Raw genomic sequence first — 19,415 nt, 5'->3', positions numbered from 1 at the left:
AAGACCTAGTTGAGAGGAAACTTCTAGTGACTTTCTCCTCCCTGTCATTGACTGAGACTTGTCTTCCTCTAAACAGATGAGAGCCTCATCATCAGGAGTGATGGTACAGGAATCAGATGACAGAAATTGTGGGTGGGTGAGTGAGAAGATGACAAGGCAAACATTGTCCTGGTTTTCTAAGTTCTGTGTTGAACATATGTTAGTTTTGTAATTAGAAGAGAAATTCTGCTTGAAAAGGTATTTAGCAGTTAGTTGAGGGGATTTCAGGAAACAAGGTGGGGTTTTGTTGTATTTGACTTTGTTCAGCAGGAGACCAGGAATTGTTGGGAGACAGAGTGGAGGAGGTGATGATGCACACCAAGACCAACTGACAGCAGGAAGGTTTAGAGATAAGGAGTTGACCTGAGAAAGAAGGTGGAATATCTTTTCAGAATAGTTGACTATACAGAAAAATATTACCTGGATACAGATAACAAATGAGATGCTGAGCTAAATAATGCCCTTCCAACTCAGCAACCATCTGTGTTTCTATTAAATGGGTAGCTGGATGAATTATCAACTGAGGGGGCTTGTGTGACCTATGAGTGATCTGACATACTGTGTTTCCTTCAGCTTCCTGGAAAAAAGGACTTGTTCATTGAGGCAGATCTTATGAGCCCTTTGGATCGAATTGCCAATGTGTCCATCCTGAAGGTACTGTCCCCTTTCCCAGGGAGCCTCTTTCCCCTGTTTCCTCTTTAAGTAGTTTTTCTTTTGATGAACAATACAAATTCCTGAAGAGTGACTACCTTTACAGGGTGAAGATAGGGTAGCTGAATTGGGCTGACACAGGAATTGATGATGTTGGTTGTGTTGTTTCTGTATGTTCTATTTTGTTTTTTCCATTGACAGTTTGAGGAAGGTTCAGGGGAACAGTTGTCAGGGGAGTGGTTTAATTCTGAGAATTAACATAAATAGGAAGCCCTTAAGAAGTCCCCTGTCTTTGTATCATGTTTTGTGCTTTTCAAGCACTCTTACATTCCTTGTCTTGTTGGATTCTTCCTGTAGCAACATGAAGTAGACAAACTGTACAAGGTGGAGAACAAACCAGCCCTCAGCTCCAATGAACAGTGAGTATATGCAAGTGTGTCTCACCTCCAAATTAGGAGGTCCCAACATACACAGTGGCGCATGCCTGTAATCCCAGTGACTCTGGAGGCTGAGGCAGGAGAATCATAAGCTAGAGACCAGTCTTAGCAACTTAATGAGACCCTGCTTAAAATAAAAAAGGACTGAGGATATTGCCTTTGACCTGTCCTTGGCCTAGTTCTGGCACCATGGTGTCTATGATGTGGTTCACATCCTTGTACTTTTATAATTTCATGCTTAGATTATTGTTTAGCCTCTTAACAAGTCTTCCTTTCTGCAGCTTCTTCCACCCTTTTCCTTTTCCCTCTCTAATCCATATCGCTATTTTTTCAATATATTTTTTAGTTGTCAGTGGACTTTTATTTTATTTATTTATATGTGGTGTGAGAATTGAACCCAGTGCCTCAGGCATGCCAGGCAAACGCTGTATCACTGAGTTACAACCCCAGCCCATACTATTTACAACTAGATTGATTCCGCTCCCAAAAATAATTTTTACTGTATTCTTCTAAGAACCTTCAAGGCTTCCCATTATTTACCTTATAGTCCAGATTGTATATCACAGACTCCAAGGCTGTCATTAGTATGGACTCACATGCTGTCTATCCAGCCTTTTTTCTCATGTGTCCCCTTCAAGCCTCTGTTGACACATGCTTCCACACATGCCCCAGTTCTCTGCTTTTGCCTTCACCTTTTTTTTTTTTTTTTTTTGGTCTTTACCTTGTTGACCACTCCATTTGTTTTGCCTGATTTTTTTTTTCTTTTCTTTTCTTTTTTTTTGCAGTTCTGGGAATCAAACCCAGGGCACTCAGCCACTGAGCCACTTCCCAAGCTCTTTATAAAAATCTTGTATTTTGAGACATCCTGGTAAATTGCCCAGGTTGGCCTGAAACTTGTGATTCTCCTGCCTCAGCTTCCCAAGTGGCTGGGGTTATTGGTGTGTACCTCTGTGCCTGGTTTACTCAGATTCTTCTAAGCTGCTGTCACCAGCAGATTTTTCTTCTTCATTTTTTTCTTCTTCTTTTTCTCTTATAGATTGTGCTTCTTGGTCAGACCTCGTATCAAGAACATGCGCTATATTGCCAGTGAGTGTGCCATGGTACTGTGTGTAACTAAGACCTAGGAAAGGGTGGGCAAGATGGAATGGCCTTGGCAGTAAGGACCCTTTAATAGGAAGAGATGCGTGTGAGTTGACCATGGCACTTGTAGAGGATATCTCCTTCCTTGTTTTGGTCTAACGTATGGCCCCTGGCTTTCTGGGCTGCATTCCTTTTCTTTGTAGATCTCGTCAATGCGGATAAATTGGCTGGCCGAACTCGAAAATACAAAGTAATCTTCAGCCCTCAGAAGGTGAGTGTGGATCCTGGTAGGAGTAGGATATTATATCAAGTAAGGTGACGACTAGGTGAGTAAGGGGCTAGTGCTGCTGTCTTCCTCAAATCAAATTATGTATGATCCAACCTTTTTATTAATGTATCCATGATTCTTAAGCAGACTGCCCCAAATAGATTATTGTGGAGTTGTGAGAAGTGGCCTATACATAGATTTCTTTAAATGAAAAGCTTTACGCTTTTGAAATAGAACCTGCTGTGTATCTCTGCTAACACAGAATCCTGTATAGTAATGGTTCTTAATGGCTTCTCTCTGTTATGGTCCATATGCTGTGACCTTTTCCCTTTATCCCAGTCCCCCCATGCCCATATGTTCATCCAATGTATGTGACTGGGCTGCCTTGGTTTCTAGAACCACACCACCATACCTTGGGAAAGTCTTTTTTTTTATTTTCGCTTTTTTTTTTTTTAAAGCAGTGCTAGGGATTGAACCCAGGGCCTCACATGCTAGGCAGGCACTGAGCTACATCCATCCCTTTATATTTTTATTTTGAGACAGGACCTTGCCCAGTTTCCCAAGCTGTCCTTAAACTTGTGATCATCCTGCCTTGGCCTTCGGAGCAGATGATATTACAGATGTATACCACAATACTTAGCTTACCTTTCTCCTTTTTGATACTAGGGACTGAATGCAGGGGCACTTGGCCACTGAGCTATGTCCCCAACCCTTTTTTAATTTTTATTTTGAGACGTGGTCTTGTTAAGTTGCTGAGACTGACCATCAACTTGCTATCCTTCTGTCTCAATCTCCTAAGTTGCTGGTATGACAGGCATGTACCACTGCACTCAGCTTACCTTTTCTTTCTTAAAAAAATTTTTATAATGTACATATTAACCAGGTACAGTGATACATGCTGGTAGTCACAGCTATTTGGGAAGCTTTGGCAAGAGGATCAGTTGAGCCAAGTAATGTGAAGTCAGTCTGAACAATGTATTGAGCCTCTGTCTCAAAATAAAATGACAAGAAAGAAACACTTGTACAGCTAGGTACCTTGTAAGTGCATCTTCAACCTCAGTGTTTGGCAGGAATGAAGTTCCAGGCCTTTACAATGTCAACTGTAGGCCTAAAAAGCTCTTCCAAGTAGTGTATGCAACACTTAGAGCAGGTAGGAACTCAAATTGAAAAGACAGGGATTTATTTCCTCAGTTTTTCTAAGGGAGTTCTAGAGAAAATTGAAGCAGTAGCTAAGACTGAAGACTGTGAAGCCAGGCTGTCTGGGTGTGAATCTTTATTTTAGCATTTGTTACCTGCATGAGCTTGGTTAAGGTGCTTAACTCCTTTTTGTTTCAGTTTCTTCATCTGTCAAATGGAATTGATAATGGTACTTTTTCCCCCCCACATACTGGGGATTTCACTCAATGGCACTTTAACACTGAGCCATATCCCCAGTCCTTTTTATTTTTTATTTTGAGACAGGATCTTGCTAAGTTGCTTAGGGCCAAGCTAAATTGCTGACCCTGGCCTTAAACTTGCAATCTTCCTGCCTCAGCCTTCTGAGTTGCTGGAATTACAAGTGTGTACTATCATAGTTGGCTAATACTTCTTTTAATTTAAGTGAGATGACTTACAGAAAATAAATTAAAAACCCTGTGGAATCATACTTCTGTATGATTTTCTCATCACATGAGAGGAATAAGAAGAAAGGGCCAGTGATGTTCCTTAAAGTTTCTTTGAAAATTGATAGAGCAGTCTTACAAATACTTATCCTGCCTATGAATACAAGTATATATAACGCAACACTATTATCAGGGCAAGAAATTATTGAATAAGACAATCTGTAAGAATCATAGGTTAATTTTGAATGTTATTAAAGGAGTTTTGGGGTCTAACAAAACTCCCTCCAATTTTATTTCTTCTCCAAATTATACTTCTATTTGTATTTGTATTAACAGGGAATAGAGCAAGTTGATAATACTTTCGAATAAGTCTCCAAGCAGGCATGGTAGCAGATACCTGTAATCTCAGCAGCTCAAGAGACTGAGGTAGAAGGATTGCAAGTTTGAGGCTAGCTTTGGCACTTATTGAAATCCTGTCTCAAAAATAAAATAAAAAGAACTGGGTGTATAACTCAGTGATAGAGCATCCCTGGGTTTAATTCCCAGTATCATCACCAATTAAAAAAAAATCTCCAAATTATACAGAAAACCAAAATTGATATTTTTATGAATATTCTCCATTTAACACCCTATCAAAACTTAGGCCAGGTGTGGTGGCACATGTAATCCCACTGGCTTGGGAGGCTGAGGCAGGAGGATGGCAAGTTCAAAACCAGCCTCAACTACTTAGAGAGACCTTAAGCAATTCAGGGAGACCCTGTCTCTGAATAAAATACAAAAAAGGGGTGGGGATTGACTCAGTGGTCAAGTGCCCCTGAGTTCAATCCCTGGTACCAAAAAGAAAACAAAACAAAACAAAACAAAACAAAAACAACTTTTCAATTAGTTTTATATCTCTTCCTCAATAGCTGTTAGGAAATGAGGCATCTCTGTCTCTTTCTGAGTCTGCTTTATTAATGCCTAGAATTGGCAGATTTCAGACTGGGCTCTGGAGTTCAATAGTGGAGTTCAATAGCAAGTCTGTAGATTTGAGCTTACTGGCAGAAATAAGTGAGAGATGAATATGGTTCTTTTGTGTAACTGAAACAAGGAGCACATATCATGAATCTTTACCTCATGGAGCAATTATGAGATTGAAGAAAGAAGATCCTTGTAAAACACTAAGAACAACACCTAGGACACATTAGGTGCTTAATCTCAATTAACTATTATTAGCATCATCATCATAGTCAGATGTGAATGCCCTCTGTATTCTTCCTAATTATCTCCAAATTTTTATCCTTACCCGATTGTCTCAAAGGAGAAAGAGATGCTGGCTTTTTCTGAGATCAGCTGAGCTATTTCAGCTAAGTGCTGGCCACATCCATACCTGCCTTTTCTATTATCTTGCTTCATCAGCTTGATTCTTTTCTGTCTGTCTTCCCTGTAACGCTTTCTGAACAGCTGCCCCCCTCCCTCTCCCAAGCCAACATGGCTAGACTTCTGTGCAGAATATTCTGCTGTCATAGCTTCTGCTTCCTTACCTCCATCTTCATCTTTCCATCTTGGTTAAGATCTCAGTGGTCAAATGCAGTCGTGTCTCTTCTCTCTCCGTCTCTTTTTGGTACTGGGGAGCTTTACCACTGAGCTACGTCCCCAATCGCTTTCATTATTTTTATTTTGAGACAGGATTTTGCTAAGTTGTGATCCTCCTGTCTCAGCCTTCCAAGTTGCTGGGATTACAGGTGTGTGCCACTATACCCAGCAGTGGTGTCTCTTTGATGGTCATCCTACTTAAATTCTCCGACATTTGACACTATTGCTCATTCTTCCTTGAAGTGCTAACTGTCCTGCTGTTAATGACGCTGTTTCTCCTGCCTAAGCTTTTTTTTGGTGGTACTAGGGATTGATCCAAGACCTTGTGCACAAGAGGTAAGTGCTCTATCAATGAGCTACACTCCTGGCCCTTTTTAAATTTTTATTTTGAGACAGGTTCTCACTAAGTTGGCAAGGCTGACCTGGAATTTATGATCCTCTTGTCTCAGCCTCCTGAGAAAGCCAGACTCCTGAGCTGGAATTATAGATGTGCACCAGTGTGCCCAGCACCAGCACCTCCATGATTTTTAGAGCAATTTTATGCCATTATTCCCAGCTCGCTCTGTACAGCTCACCCTTCAAATACAACTGAAATTCCTCTCCTTTGTAAAGCTTTACCAGTCTCTCAGGGAGGTAGAACAGCAAAAAAAAACCAAAAACAAAAAAACAATTGGCTTAATACATAAATAAAGTGGATGAAAAAGAAGGAAATGAAGCATTGACTAGATGATTCCAATAGCCATTCTAGCAGAGTATCTGAATTCTTTTGTCTTTTTCACTGGGTTTAGTAATTTTTACCTCATCAGTGACTGTCTTAGTCTATTTTCTGTTACTGTAATGAAATACCTGAGACTGTATAACGTATAAGGCAAAGATGTATTTGAGCTTAGGGTTCTGAAGATCTGAGACTGATAGGCTTCATCTGATGGCCTTCTTCCTGACAGAGTCCTGAGACAATATAGGACATCACATGGCAAGAGACAGGAGGCCAACCACTGAGCTACATCCTAGCCTTTTTTTATTTTGAGACTTAGTCTTGCCAAATTGCTTATGGTCTCGCTAAGTTGCTGAGGCTGACTTTGAACTTGTAATCTTCCTGCTGCCTCAGCCTCCAGAGTCACTGGGATTATGCGTGTCTCTCTCTCTTATAAAGCCACCGGAAATCAATCATGGGAGCTCCATTCTGATGGAGCTAATCCTTACTGCCTCCCAAAGATCCAATTCTAAACACCATAGTTGGATTGTTTCCACACCCTTAATACCTTACAGTGGGGATTAAATATCAATCCAGAGGACTGGGAGTATAGCTCAGCAGTAGAGTGCTTGCCTAGCATACACAAGGCTCAGGGTTCAATCCCCAGTATCACACACACACACACACACACACACACACACACAAATCTACCTACCTACCCATCTACAAACTCTTGGGGACATAATTAGTCCCTCCTGAAACTATAGCAGCAATTACAGAGGAACTCCAGAGAAATGGAAAGAACAGAAGAAAATGGTTACTAATTAATGTCCTTTTTTCTTTCAGTTTTATGCATGTGAGATGGTGCTTGAGGAAGAAGGAATCTATGGAGGTGAGAGGATATGCATGTGAGTGGAAAGAGAGAGAGAACATATAGAGAAGAAATCAGATTGTCATTCCCCCTCCCAGCTCCTTCTTCTACTGGTCTTATTCCTGTTGGTTTAGTGAGAGGAGAGGCTCCTGAGGATGGGAGTGGGAATAGGACCCCAAACAAGAACACTAGAACACTAGCCAGTGCTTAGAGTTGGAAATGACCCATTGCTCTATTCTCATCTTTCAAGACTCCACCTCTGTGTAGTTTATTTCATTCTTTATGCAGTCTAGACCTGACCACATTCCTCCCTGGTGAAAATAGTGTTCATTAGAAAGCAAGAGTCCTCAACATAGTCTCCTCTTTCTGCTCCTTGAGCTGTACTGCGTGCTGCTCCTTTTCCCTGTCTTCTCTCCAGCCATGGAGACTGCCTAGAATCAATCTTCTCCACCCTTCAAGTTTTTACCTATACAAATCTTTTTTTTTTTTTTTTTTTTCCGAGGCAGGGTCTCACTGAGTTGCCTAGTCTGGCCTTGAACTTGCAATCCTCCTGCCTTAACCTTCTGAATAGTGTGTATATAAATCTTACTCAAATTTTAAGCTTGAATATTGCAGGTTTGAGGCCAGCCTCATCAATTTAGCGAGACCCTGCCTCAAAAAACAAAAAGGGCTGGGGTTGTGGCTCAGTTGGTTAAGCACCACTGGGTTCAATCCCCAGTACAAAAAAAAAAAAAATTTAAATTCTAAGTTTGATTGTCACTTTTTTTTTTTTTTTTTTTGTACTCAGGATTGAACCCAGGGTACTCTACCACTAAACTACATTCCTAGCTCTTTTAATTTTGAGATAGGATCTTGCTGAGTTGCTTAGGACCTCACTAAGTTGCTGAGGCTGGCCTTGGACTTGAAATCCTCCTGCCTCCGCCTCTCCAATCACTCGGGTTACAGGCATGCACCTCCATGCCTGGGTCTGATTGTCACTTTTGTTTTGTAGGGAAGTCTTTTCTTTACCCTTAGTTGTATTTAGAACCCTGTAATATTTGTGGTCAAGGCTTGCTGTTTTGTGCTGGAAATTAAACCCAGGGCTTCATGCATGCTAACATGCACTGTACCACTGAGCTACCTGTAACCCAAGGCTTGCTGTTTTATTTCTTTGGAGCACAAGTGTGTAATTAAGTAGCTTCTGTCATAATTTGTTTGCTGCATTTTTCCTCAACTATATTGTAAGCTCTAGAAGACTGGGAGTATGTCCATTTTGCTCACTGCTCTCTGTTCAGTTCTTAGCATTGTCCTACATATATGTGGATTTTAGTAAATACTTGCTGAGTAGTGAATAAGTGAATCAGTGTTTTCTCAGCACTTGTGATTAGCCCTCTAATAAAAGTCCATCACTTACAATACCATATTATACTGCAGTGTACATGTCTCCTCTCATTACCAGACTGTGGGCTCTTCAAGGGCAGGAACTGTTTCTTATTTTGTGATTCTCTAGTGCTACATGCAGTACCTGGTATGTGGCAGGCACTCAAATATTTGTTGCATGACTGTGACAAATCACCATTTTAATGTGGAGCTGAGTACCTTCTGCAGGAAGGCTGATGTCCTCTGTCCTCATAGATGTAAGCTGCGATGAATGGGCCTTCTCTTTGCTGCCTCTCGATGTGGATCTGCTGAGCATGGAACTGCCAGAATTTTTCAGGGACTATTTCCTGGTAAATGCCAGGCCCTTGATTCTTGGCATCAAGGAATTGGGACAAACATGGGGTCCAATGGGCTAGAAATGCTGATTTAACCTTTGTCCAACTCATTATTTTTCATAAGTGATAGTGATTTAGAGATTGATGACTGTTTATAGGTTGATCTGGATGGGACTTCCTTTGGGGTCAACAAAATGAACTCTTCCAAACATTCCCCAGACCTTGCCATCCTGTTCCAGGGCTTCTAGGGCTATAGGTGGGCCTGTTAGGTTGATTTGTGGCCCGTGTGAACCCTGCAGGAAGGAGATCAGCGTTGGACCAACACTGTGGCTCAGGCATTGCATCTTCTCAGCACTCTCTATGGATCTTTTCTAAACTGCTATGGAGTTGGCAGATGTGCTAGGGTAAGAGCCCTAATAGTACTGTTTTCCCTATAGTCCCTATTTCCCCTGTTCTCTGTTCTGTATCCAAAAAGTATACAGATATGAGGTATATTCTTACCTTGTTTTTATGTTCCAGAATAGTTTCCCAGAGAGGAGAATTTATGTGGCTAACAGAAAGGCAAGAGTCAGGGCCTGAGTGTTGTATTCCTAAACCTTTTTTTTTTTAAATACCTTTATTCTGTTTGTTTATTTTTATGTGGTGCTGAGGATTGAACCCAGTACCTTACATGTGCCAGGCAAGTGCTCTCCCACTGAGCCACAACCCCAGCCCCCCTAAATCTTGTTTTTAATCTCAGGGGCAGGTTAACATTTGTTCTTCATTGGTATGGGATGGGGCAGGGAGGGATAGGAACAACTGGGAATAGAATAGGTTCATATTGTTCATTATTAGTTCCCTTCTTGGGGGCAAGATGAAGAATCACATAGAAGAGGTTGACTTTTATAGATTTGGGGCTATAGTAGGGATTTAAACACAAAATTGAGAATGTCTTGGTTCCTGACAGATGTCATATGAACTATGGAGGAAACTGGAGGAGGAGGAGGATAGTGAAACCAAAGGCCGAAAACCAGAGATTGGTCATATCTTTCTCCTGGACAGAGGTAAATTATGCTCAGCACTCCTTTCATCTTTGGCCCCTAGAAGACACAGTAATATACGGAAACTCTGGTGACAAAGTTAGGATCCTAAAGTTAGGACTGTGAATTCCCATGTTGAATTCCACTTGTACCTTATGGTACTTGAGGTAATATTAAGCTGGGTCAGAGGGGCCTACATGGTCAGGATCTTGGTTTCAGACATGGACTTTGTGACAGCACTTTGCTCCCAAGTGGTTTACGAGGGCCTGGTAGACGACACCTTCCGCATCAAATGTGGTAAGTGCCATCTATAGTCACAGTGGAAGTGGTTATCAGCCTGTGGTGCCTCCCATAGTAGGGCAGGGCTTGTGGGAGAGACCTTGATTCTGTGTGCTGGGGCACCTTTACCTGCCTTTCAGGGAAGGATAGGAGAAGGCCTCAGTGGGGATCCTAATAACCCTTCATTCTGTTCTCAAAGGAAGTGTGGACTTTGGCCCAGAAGTCACATCGTCTGACAAAAGCCTGAAGGTGCTACTCAATACTGAGGACAAGGTAAGGGTGTGGGCACTAGCAGTGGATTACTTAAGGCCACTGCTTACACAAGGCTCAGGGCCCAGCTCTGGGTTGGGTGGCCAAGGTCATAGGAGAGAGGGTTTCCTCACTAGCTAAGAGTATACTCAGAACATAGAGTAGGTACCTGATGTCCACTTATTGATACCAGCTCAGTACTTCTGAGCACTCTTCCTGAACTGTCATTCTCTTGATAAAGTAGGAAAAGACAAGTTACAGTTCTGACATAGTAAATTGTTCATTTTGTTCCTCTCACAGGTATTTAATGAGATTCGTAATGAGCACTTCTCCAATGTCTTTGGCTTCTTGAGCCAAAAAGCCCGGAACTTGCAGGCCCAGTATGATGTAAGCCCTGCTTCTCTGTTTTGTTTCCTCAGTGTCTCCCAAGGCTGCTGTCTTCTTGGCTCTCCTTTTTCTGACAAGCTCCCATTTCTTCTCCTGGGTAGCAACTGAGGGAGGGTGGTGATTTCTCCTGTTTGAAATCAGGGGTATTGACCTTATGGAGATGTTCCCACAGCGCCGGAGAGGCATGGACATCAAGCAGATGAAGAACTTTGTGTCCCAGGAACTCAAGGGACTAAAACAAGAGCACCGCCTGCTGAGCCTCCGTAAGTACCAGCTTGGAGGCGCTAGGGGAAGTAACTTCACCTTCCCCATGGGAATGCTGCAGAGGGTCCTTTGCTTCCCGGAAGGAGATCCCTGTTTGTCTGGCAAATAGTGGTCTCATTGGTCTATGAAGGGAAGAAGTAGTTCTGAATTTTGCCTTCAGAGGTTTTTTTGTTTTGGACAATAAAGGGACATCCATCTAGAACCAGGAATATGTCAGCTCCCTTTTTGTCCTCTGCAGATATTGGGGCCTGTGAATCCATCATGAAGAAGAAAACCAAGCAGGATTTCCAGGAGCTAATCAAGACCGAGCATGGTATAACTGCAACAGCCTGTTTATGCCACGTCTTGTGCCTTACTCCCTGTAAAAGATGCTTTCTGGTTCTTTCCAGCTGATGCTGGCTGTGTGGAATGCTGATTCCTGCTAGAAGTCCTGGGGGGCGGGTCCCTTAACCCACCTCAAGGATGGAGAAAGACATGAGGAGACAGATGCCTGTTAACACTGATGGCAGCAGCTGAGCTGACCCCCAGTAATGGGCTTTTCTCTTCTGACTCATAGCACTGCTAGAGGGGTTCAACATTCGGGAGAGCACCAACTACATTGAAGAACACATAGACCGGCAGGTGGGCAGCAAAGGGCTGGGAAGGCTGGGAATGGTGTTTAGAGGTGGGGTTGCTTAAGCCAAAGGAATCTTATTATGCATTAAGAAACTTTAGTTCTCACCAACTCTTTTCTTTGTAGGTGTCACCTATAGAAAGCCTTCGCCTCATGTGCCTTTTGTCCATCACTGAGAATGGTGAGCCCAAAAGACCAAAGATAAGAAGGCAAAGTTGAGAAACATACTTGTGAAAGAGAAGAAATATTTTTGAAAGACAAAGACAAGCTAGGCTAGGTGGTGCATACCTGTAATCCCAGTAACTTGGAAGGTTTGAGGTGGAAGGATTGCCAGTTCAAGGCCAGCCTGGGCAACTCAGGAAGAACCTGTCTCAAAATTAAAAATAAATAAGGGCTGGGGATATAGCTCAGTGATCAAGTGCCCCTGGGTTCAATCTCCAGTACCAAAAAAAAAAGAAAGAAAAAAAGAAAACACAGTTTTTGTTTGGTTGAATTATCACCAGGTTATAGGGCAATTTGTTGTCCCAGCCCTAACCAGGACCTTCTCTAGATCACCACAGAACAATGCCCATCAGATCTTAGGACAGCAGAGGTGCAGAGCCAAATCATTCTGTCTGACCTTCTGTCTTCAACAAGGGTTTCTATGATAAAAATACATTCTAGGAAAAAGTGACAGCCAACTAATTTCATGAACATTTCCAGAAACCCAGATTCTGCAACTTTTCATGGCAACTTGTTTTTACTATTGAAATGCTCCAGTTGGTCAATATTCCTAAGGTTGCCTTGTACCCAGAAAGGTATTTGCTTATTCCCAGTCTCCTTTATTGTAGTTGGAAGTCCATTTCTTCTTATCTCAATGGAGAAAAGCATTTGAGACCATATTTTTGGAACCCATTTTTTTTTTTTTTTTTTTTTTTTTTTGCGGTGCTGGGGATTGAACCCAGGGCCTTGTGCTTGCAAGGCGAGCACTTTACCAAGTGAGCTATCTCCCCAGCCCCTGGAACCCATTTTTATGCTTTGTTTCTCAGTAGCTATAAAGCAGAAATGCCCCTTAGCTGCAAAGAAATGCATGAAAAAGTCCCATCTCCTCTCTCTCACTATATCCTCTCACCCACAGCTACCATTAACATTAGTTCCATTGTTCCCTCAGCATCTTTGTGGTTCAGAGCTCTTCCTTAGAATGCTTAGACCCAAGCTTTTGTTTCAATAAGCACGCTTAAATTTAGCAATAATTTTACAGTTGTATCCTATGCAAGGTTACCATCATTTACTGAATCTTCCTGATTATGGTGTTGGTTTGTGGGTGTGGCTGCACATCTTAGGGTACCTCAGCTGACTTCTTTCTTATTTTCCTCTCTTAGGTTTGATCCCCAAGGATTACCGATCTCTGAAAACACAGTATCTGCAGGTAAGGCCTGGAGAATGTATTCTTAAGGGAACCTGGTATAGGGCAGTTGTGTATTTTTGAAGGAGACACAAGAAAAAATGGCCCCTGTCCTGTTCCCATCCCACTTACATTCTAGCCTCCCTCTTAGAGGTACTAGGGAGAGTCCCTTTTCAGCATCCCCACACCTCTATCATGGTAGGCAGCCAGTGCAAAGAGAATTTATAAACAATTCAGCATTTGGACCCAGTGGGGAATTCTTTCTCCTGGAAATGTCCCTCACTTTAGCACCTTGTGAAGCATTGATTCACCTTGCTTTTCTGGTCTTTCTCATGCCTTCATTTGTGAAGCCTTTCCCACCATCTTTACTCATAACTTTTTTCTTTAATAGTTTCATGCTACTTCCTATTCCTCTTCTTTTGGTGTTGGGCTATTTCTGGTGTGAAAATGTTATACACAACAAAGTGAGAGCTCCTTCAGGACAGACTGCAGGGTGTGGCTGTGGAGACCTCCCCTCATCTCTGTATCACCAGCAGGGCCAGACTCTTGGTAGATGCCCAGTAAATAACTGACTTGCATTTTCTTAAGAGCTATGGCCCTGAGCATCTGCTAACCTTCTCCAATCTGCGGCGAGCTGGGCTCCTAACAGAGCAGGCCCCGGGGGACACTCTCACAGCAGTGGAGAGTAGAGTAAGCAAGCTGGTGACTGACAAGGCTGCAGGTGAGTAGGAAGCACAGGTGATCCCCACCCCCATCCCATCCGTGCTGATGTTCCCTCTTCTCTCAACAGGCAGAGCTTCCTGGAAGGGAGCAAGGAGGGGGGAAGGAGGATGTGATTCCTTATTGCTATTGTCATTACTATTGCTACTTCTGCTAGTCAGAGCAGTTTCCGTACATTGAACACTTAGCATGTGCTAACCTCCTACATAAAATTTTTTTTTTAATCCTAACAAAAATTGTGAGGTAAGTTTTCTTTCCCCCATTTTATAGATGAAGCTTAAAAACTGAGGCTTAAAGAGATTTAATTGACTTGTTCATGGTCACTCAGTCAGGTTGGTTTGACTCCGAAGCCCAGACAACCCATTAAACTAGGGTCAATTTAGTCTACATTTATAGGCGGCTGGTACCCTGTCGGAGGAGGAAATCAGTGGGTGGGGAGAGGTGTGCTGAGTATCTTGAACAGTTCTAGGGAACTGTAGGTGAACAACTTCAAGGGAGGTCTTCAGATGACAGGACCTGTTGTGTCCTGAATGGTGCCACTTACAGCAATGTCATGAATCTGTAGACTTTATATGGACCCTAGCACAGATTTCTTTCCCAGGAAAGATTACTGATGCCTTCAGTTCTCTGGCCAAGAGGAGCAATTTTCGGGCCATCAGCAAAAAGCTGAATTTGGTATGTGGAACAGGACCGGATGGCTGGATATGGGGTGGGATGATTTCATTCCTTTGTGGAGTATAATCCATAAAAACCTTTTTGATGTTTCATTTTTATGAAGATCCTTTGGTAGTCTTATAGCATGAGCTTAATTTAATGAGACAGGACACAAAGATTCACTGACTTAATAAACATTTAACAAGCATTTGTCAATGCTATAGGATAGTGAAAGTATGGGTTCCCATGTTTCTATGAAGGGGCTGAAGAGAATGACTGGGAGAGGGAAACCCTTCCCTTCAGAGGAAGTGTGGAAAATCATTGCAGGGAATTAGTGTGTACTGAACACAAGGATCATCTTGGTTACAGATTCCTTTTTTTTGGGCCTGCTGCTGGTTCTTCCTTTAGTTGAAACAGGAATTATTGTTTAGGATATATTACTTTTATTTAACCCTTTAAAGGACCAGGGAGCTGGGCTGCCACTTGCCTAATTAATACCTTTGCCTTCTAGATCCCACGCGTAGATGGCGAGTATGATCTGAAAGTGCCCCGAGACATGGCTTATGTCTTCAGTGGTGCTTATGTGCCCCTGAGCTGCCGAATCATTGAGCAGGTGGGAATAAGCCACTCTTGCTCCCATTCATATTTCACTCTCTGCTTTCTCTTGGTCCCTAACCCATCCCAACTTTTATTACTCAAGTAACTAGCAAGACACCTGACAGTATAGCTGCTGTGTCCTCCTTTCCAAAGCCTAGTACTGTCGGTGGACTTGAAACCAGTGATTAAACCATCCTAGGTGCTGGAGCGGAGAAGCTGGCAGGGTCTTGATGAGGTGGTACGGCTACTCAATTGCAGTGAGTTTGCATTCACAGGTGTGTGGCATTGCCAGGTGGGGCAGGGTGTCAATAAGAGGTGGGCTCACACATCATCCAGTACTAGCATGTCAGTGAGGAGCTAAATTTGGTCTGATCCTCACAGACATGACCAAGGAAGACAAGACTTCCAGTGAATCCCTGCGCCTCATCTTGGTGGTGTTCTTGGGTGGATGCACATTCTCTGAGATCTCAGCCCTGCGGTTCTTGGGCAAAGAGAAAGGTAAGAGAACAGAAAGTTGAGAACAGGCTTACATGGGTCCTGGGGGGAAAAAAAGCACCCTGCACAGGGAGATTTTTCTCCTGGCCATGGTACTACTTGTCATAGCCTTGCTATAGGCTGCTATAACCATGATCCCAGTTCCAACAGACTTGTAGGTTGTGGTATCTAAGAGCCTGGTACTGATGTCTTTGTATTTATAAACTGGTGCTCTGATCCAGTGGGGATTATGGAACTGAAGGGGCTCAGTATGGTTCCTGTTGGGGACCTGAGATCTTCTCTTGTCACTTCTGCTGCTCTTGATTCCTTAGGGTACAGGTTCATTTTTCTGACAACAGCCATCACAAACAGTGCTCGCCTTATGGAGGCCATGAGTGAGGTGAAAGTCTGAAGCTTTCCAGGCCATCATCTTCCTTGGATGAAGGTGTTTGATACCCAGCTGTTAACAAAGTGACCCATTTACCCTGCTGAGAGCTGGGGAGCATGAATTTATTTGGGACTTACAGAACATATCTGAAAAGAAAGTTCACATCCTGCCCCTGGGATATTCCTCTTTTTTGCTTATGAAGTAGAGTTCATGCTGCTAAGATACAAGGGGGAAGAGGTAACCTTTGCTAAATCCTGTTTGAATATCATTATAAATAAAGCCTCTGCTCTCATATGTAACATTCTTGTAGTTCTGTACATTCACTCCCATCTGTATTAGTGAAAGCACAAGGTGGGCTGTCCTTGGGGCTTCATATGCTTCATGGACAGGACTTTGTGATGGCTCTAGTCTGTTGCATTCTTCTTGAAAAAAATTACTCACCTGCTCTGTACCAGAGTTTCTTCAACTGTAAAATACAGACAATGGATTAAGTGGTCAGCAAAAATACTAAAATCTAATTCTAAAATGTTGTGATTCATTACATTTTCAACAAAACAAATTTATTGCTTTAACTTAAAAAGACACTTTAATTTTAAGTTTTGTTTCTTATTGCAGAGTGAAAGATTGTGTCCCTTATTAAAGCCATTTTAGGCAAGAGCAAATGGTGCTCCTGTAAAGAGCTCTTTCTCTCTTTACCTTTTGAATATTATGAAATATAACAACATACATTAGTGGTCTCTTTCAGGCCTTTTCTAACTTGATCTCACTGGTGACCAACCCCCCCACTTGAAATTCTCTTATTCAGCTCCCATGACATTCATTTCTGTTCTATAATCTATGTTGTCCATCCGTCTCATTTGATTACTCCTCTCTGCCTGTCCCATTTGTTGACATCTCCCTCTCTCCTTTATTGTGGTGGTCTATTTCCAGATCTCAAGCTTTCACTGGGCTTCACTCATACTAGTATTTCTTATTGGTCATTTCACAAACTCAAAATGTCTAAAACTCATAAATGCAACCTCTTGTCCACTCTTTGAATCCCTAATCAGTTAATTGATTAATCCCTAATCTGCTATTATTATTTTTTTCTTCTTCCCATTTTTAATGGATATTATCATCTACCAAAATTTTGTTAATGTAAGAAACTGTATCCTTGATATTACAGATTTTTTCCTTCTATCCCACACATTTAGCCCATCCCCCTGTCCTATTTGTTCTCATTTCTAAATGTCTCTAGTTCGTCCTCTCCTTACCATCCCCACAACAGAGGTCTTTATTGTCTCTTGCTTGGGTTTTTGCAAGACTGTCTCTCCTAGTCGCTCTGCTTCCCATCTTTTCCCCATCCACAGTGCTGCCATTTATCAAAAGAAGAGAAAGTCAAAATGTAAGTTATTGCATTCTTTCCATAGAATAATAATAATGCTTATCAGAGCATATTCTAAGAAGAAGGCATGCATCAGATACCTAGCTAGCATTTTTGATACTGGCAGGCATGGTGGCACAGGCCTATAATCCCGTGACATGGGAGACTGAGCAGGAAGGTCACAAGTTCAAGACCAATTTGGACAATTTAGCAAGACCTTGTTTTGAAATCAAAAATAAAAAGGGCTGGGATGTAGCTCAGTGGTAGAATAACCCTGGGTGTTATCCCAGTACCAGGGAAAAAAAAATCTTGACAGTATTATGTCAGGCTAGCATGTAAGATCAAAGACACTGTTGACATGGCTGTTAGTTCACAGAAGGAATATATGGTTTCAGAAGGATTCTGCAGCCAAGTAAATAAACAGTGACAGTGCATTGTACCTGTGCTGTAGAATAGTAGTGTTCAGTAGAAATACAATATGACCCTGTAGTAGGGTCAGACAATACACACACATTACACAGCAGTTGTACATGCTGAGTGTATTCTGTGAGTGGATTTCTTTGCAATGACTGCTAAGACTTGTCAAGCTTCAGGACTGGTATTAAGGACATCAGAGCAAAATTGCCTTAACCCTGGATAATTTACAATGCTGATCCTTGGACCTCATCTGAAAATACAAATTTTGAAGCTTTTTGAAAAACTTCCAAGTTAATCAATAAAGAGTGCCAGTAAATTTAAAAAATGGTCTCTACTATTAGTGGTGTGAATTTTGGCATACTGCCAACAGGCCAAAGAATGTAAGCAACAATGAGATTTTTCTGAAAAGAAACAGATATGGTTCTGGAGGTGAAGCAAAGCATGGGTTAGGGAAAAGGCAAAGGATGAGAATTATGGAAGTGGTGATGCATTAAAATGTGTAATTTAAGTTATCAAATAAGTGCAAATCAAGCAGGAAATGCCTTTTTGTTTTGTTTTTTTGCCTATGAAATGAGCAAAGAAGTTTAAAAGTATAGTAGTGTTCAGTGCTGCTGAGGGTTAACAGGAGGTGGATATTGGGGTGAGTCTTGTTGGGGAGGACAAATTAATAAATACAACCTCTTTGAAAAGAAGGCATTACATTTCTATGAATCAGTAATAATGCAAGATGCAAAGATTTATGTATGAGGATATTCATCCCAATGTTATTTTAAAAATTATGATCTAAATATCAATATCAAAATAGTTGAATTATTGAGATATCGACATGCCAGGATATATTGTGAGTCATAGGAAAAAAAACCTGATGTGTGCATTTAGGGATATAGCTAATGTTCAGTGAGAAAAGGATGATACAGGGCTGGGGAGATAGCTCAGTCAGTAGAGTGCTTGCCTTGCATGCACAAGGCCCTGGGTTCGATCCCCAGCACCGCAAAAAAAAAAAAAAAAAAAAAAAAAAAAAAGGATGATACAAAAATACTTTGATGTCAATTTCAAGCCTTAAAATTTTCATGTAACAGTTAAATAAACATAATTTGAAAGAAAACCAGGCCCGGGTGATCTCCATTTATTCACCAGTTGTGTGCCTTGGACAAGTCACTCAGACCTTTTGGGGAGTCTTCTCTCATCTTTTTTGAGTCTCATCCTCTGTACAACGGTGACAGTACTTCCTAATGGATTTGTCTTGATAATTAAATGGGATAACTTGCCTAGAAAGATACCAGGCCCTTGAGCAGGGTTCGGTGTTCCCTTCCCTTCCCCTTTAGTGGGCTTTGCAACGCCCGCTGCCTGTGGAGGCACCACAAACTTGGAATCAAAAATGCTCGGGTCGGGTGGGGCTCGGATGACTTCATTGGCTCTGTAGGGACGCACTTCGGCTTGTGGCTGAGCAAGAAGATCTAGCCGCGCCGGGCCGAGCGCACGCGCGGACAGTGACGTCCGCCCAACTGGCTCTCCCAGCGCCTTTCCCACGTCCAGGGCGCAGCTCAGGCTTGGGCAAAGAAGGCTCCGCGCGGTAGTCGCCCTCGGCGGAGGGGCGGGAATAAGGCGGGGTTTCGTGAGGAATGATGGGAAGCCGCACCAATCGCACGGGCGGCTCCGCCTCAGAGCTCGGTTTGAAATTCCGCGCGACCCAACGG

The 19,415-nt window shown here is 42.3% G+C and overlaps 1 protein-coding gene across 5 annotated transcripts in view; it reads left to right on the top strand.

The window, feature by feature from the left end:
- The window catches only part of Ngrn (neugrin, neurite outgrowth associated), a 29,985-nt gene extending 13,746 nt beyond the window's left edge, over positions 1-16,239 (top strand). For 3 of the 5 annotated variants that reach the window (XM_047541406.1, XM_047541410.1, XM_047541407.1), the window contains exons 3-25: positions 77-136; positions 613-693; positions 1,048-1,109; positions 2,164-2,213; positions 2,411-2,478; positions 7,192-7,237; positions 8,831-8,925; positions 9,210-9,314; positions 9,857-9,953; positions 10,149-10,226; positions 10,408-10,481; positions 10,758-10,844; positions 11,017-11,107; positions 11,347-11,421; positions 11,665-11,729; positions 11,848-11,902; positions 13,083-13,129; positions 13,694-13,826; positions 14,427-14,500; positions 14,991-15,092; positions 15,276-15,351; positions 15,458-15,574; positions 15,883-16,239. In XM_047541406.1, coding sequence (XP_047397362.1) covers positions 77-136; positions 613-693; positions 1,048-1,109; positions 2,164-2,213; positions 2,411-2,478; positions 7,192-7,237; positions 8,831-8,925; positions 9,210-9,314; positions 9,857-9,953; positions 10,149-10,226; positions 10,408-10,481; positions 10,758-10,844; positions 11,017-11,107; positions 11,347-11,421; positions 11,665-11,729; positions 11,848-11,902; positions 13,083-13,129; positions 13,694-13,826; positions 14,427-14,500; positions 14,991-15,092; positions 15,276-15,351; positions 15,458-15,574; positions 15,883-15,962 — 1,818 coding nt within the window. In that variant the 3' untranslated portion in view covers positions 15,963-16,239. Of the gene's footprint in view, positions 1-76; positions 137-612; positions 694-1,047; positions 1,110-2,163; positions 2,214-2,410; positions 2,479-7,191; positions 7,238-8,830; positions 8,926-9,209; positions 9,315-9,856; positions 9,954-10,148; positions 10,227-10,407; positions 10,482-10,757; positions 10,845-11,016; positions 11,108-11,346; positions 11,422-11,664; positions 11,730-11,847; positions 11,903-13,082; positions 13,130-13,693; positions 13,827-14,426; positions 14,501-14,990; positions 15,093-15,275; positions 15,352-15,457; positions 15,575-15,882 lie in introns of those variants that run through there. The other 2 variants (XM_047541411.1, XM_047541408.1) reach the window with 2 other exon arrangements.
- The last annotated feature ends 3,176 nt before the right edge of the window (positions 16,240-19,415 follow it).

The sequence above is a fragment of the Sciurus carolinensis genome, chromosome 2 (assembly GCF_902686445.1).
Source record: "Sciurus carolinensis chromosome 2, mSciCar1.2, whole genome shotgun sequence".
NCBI lineage: Eukaryota > Metazoa > Chordata > Mammalia > Rodentia > Sciuridae > Sciurus > Sciurus carolinensis.
This window is presented reverse-complemented; position numbering and strand designations above follow the sequence as displayed.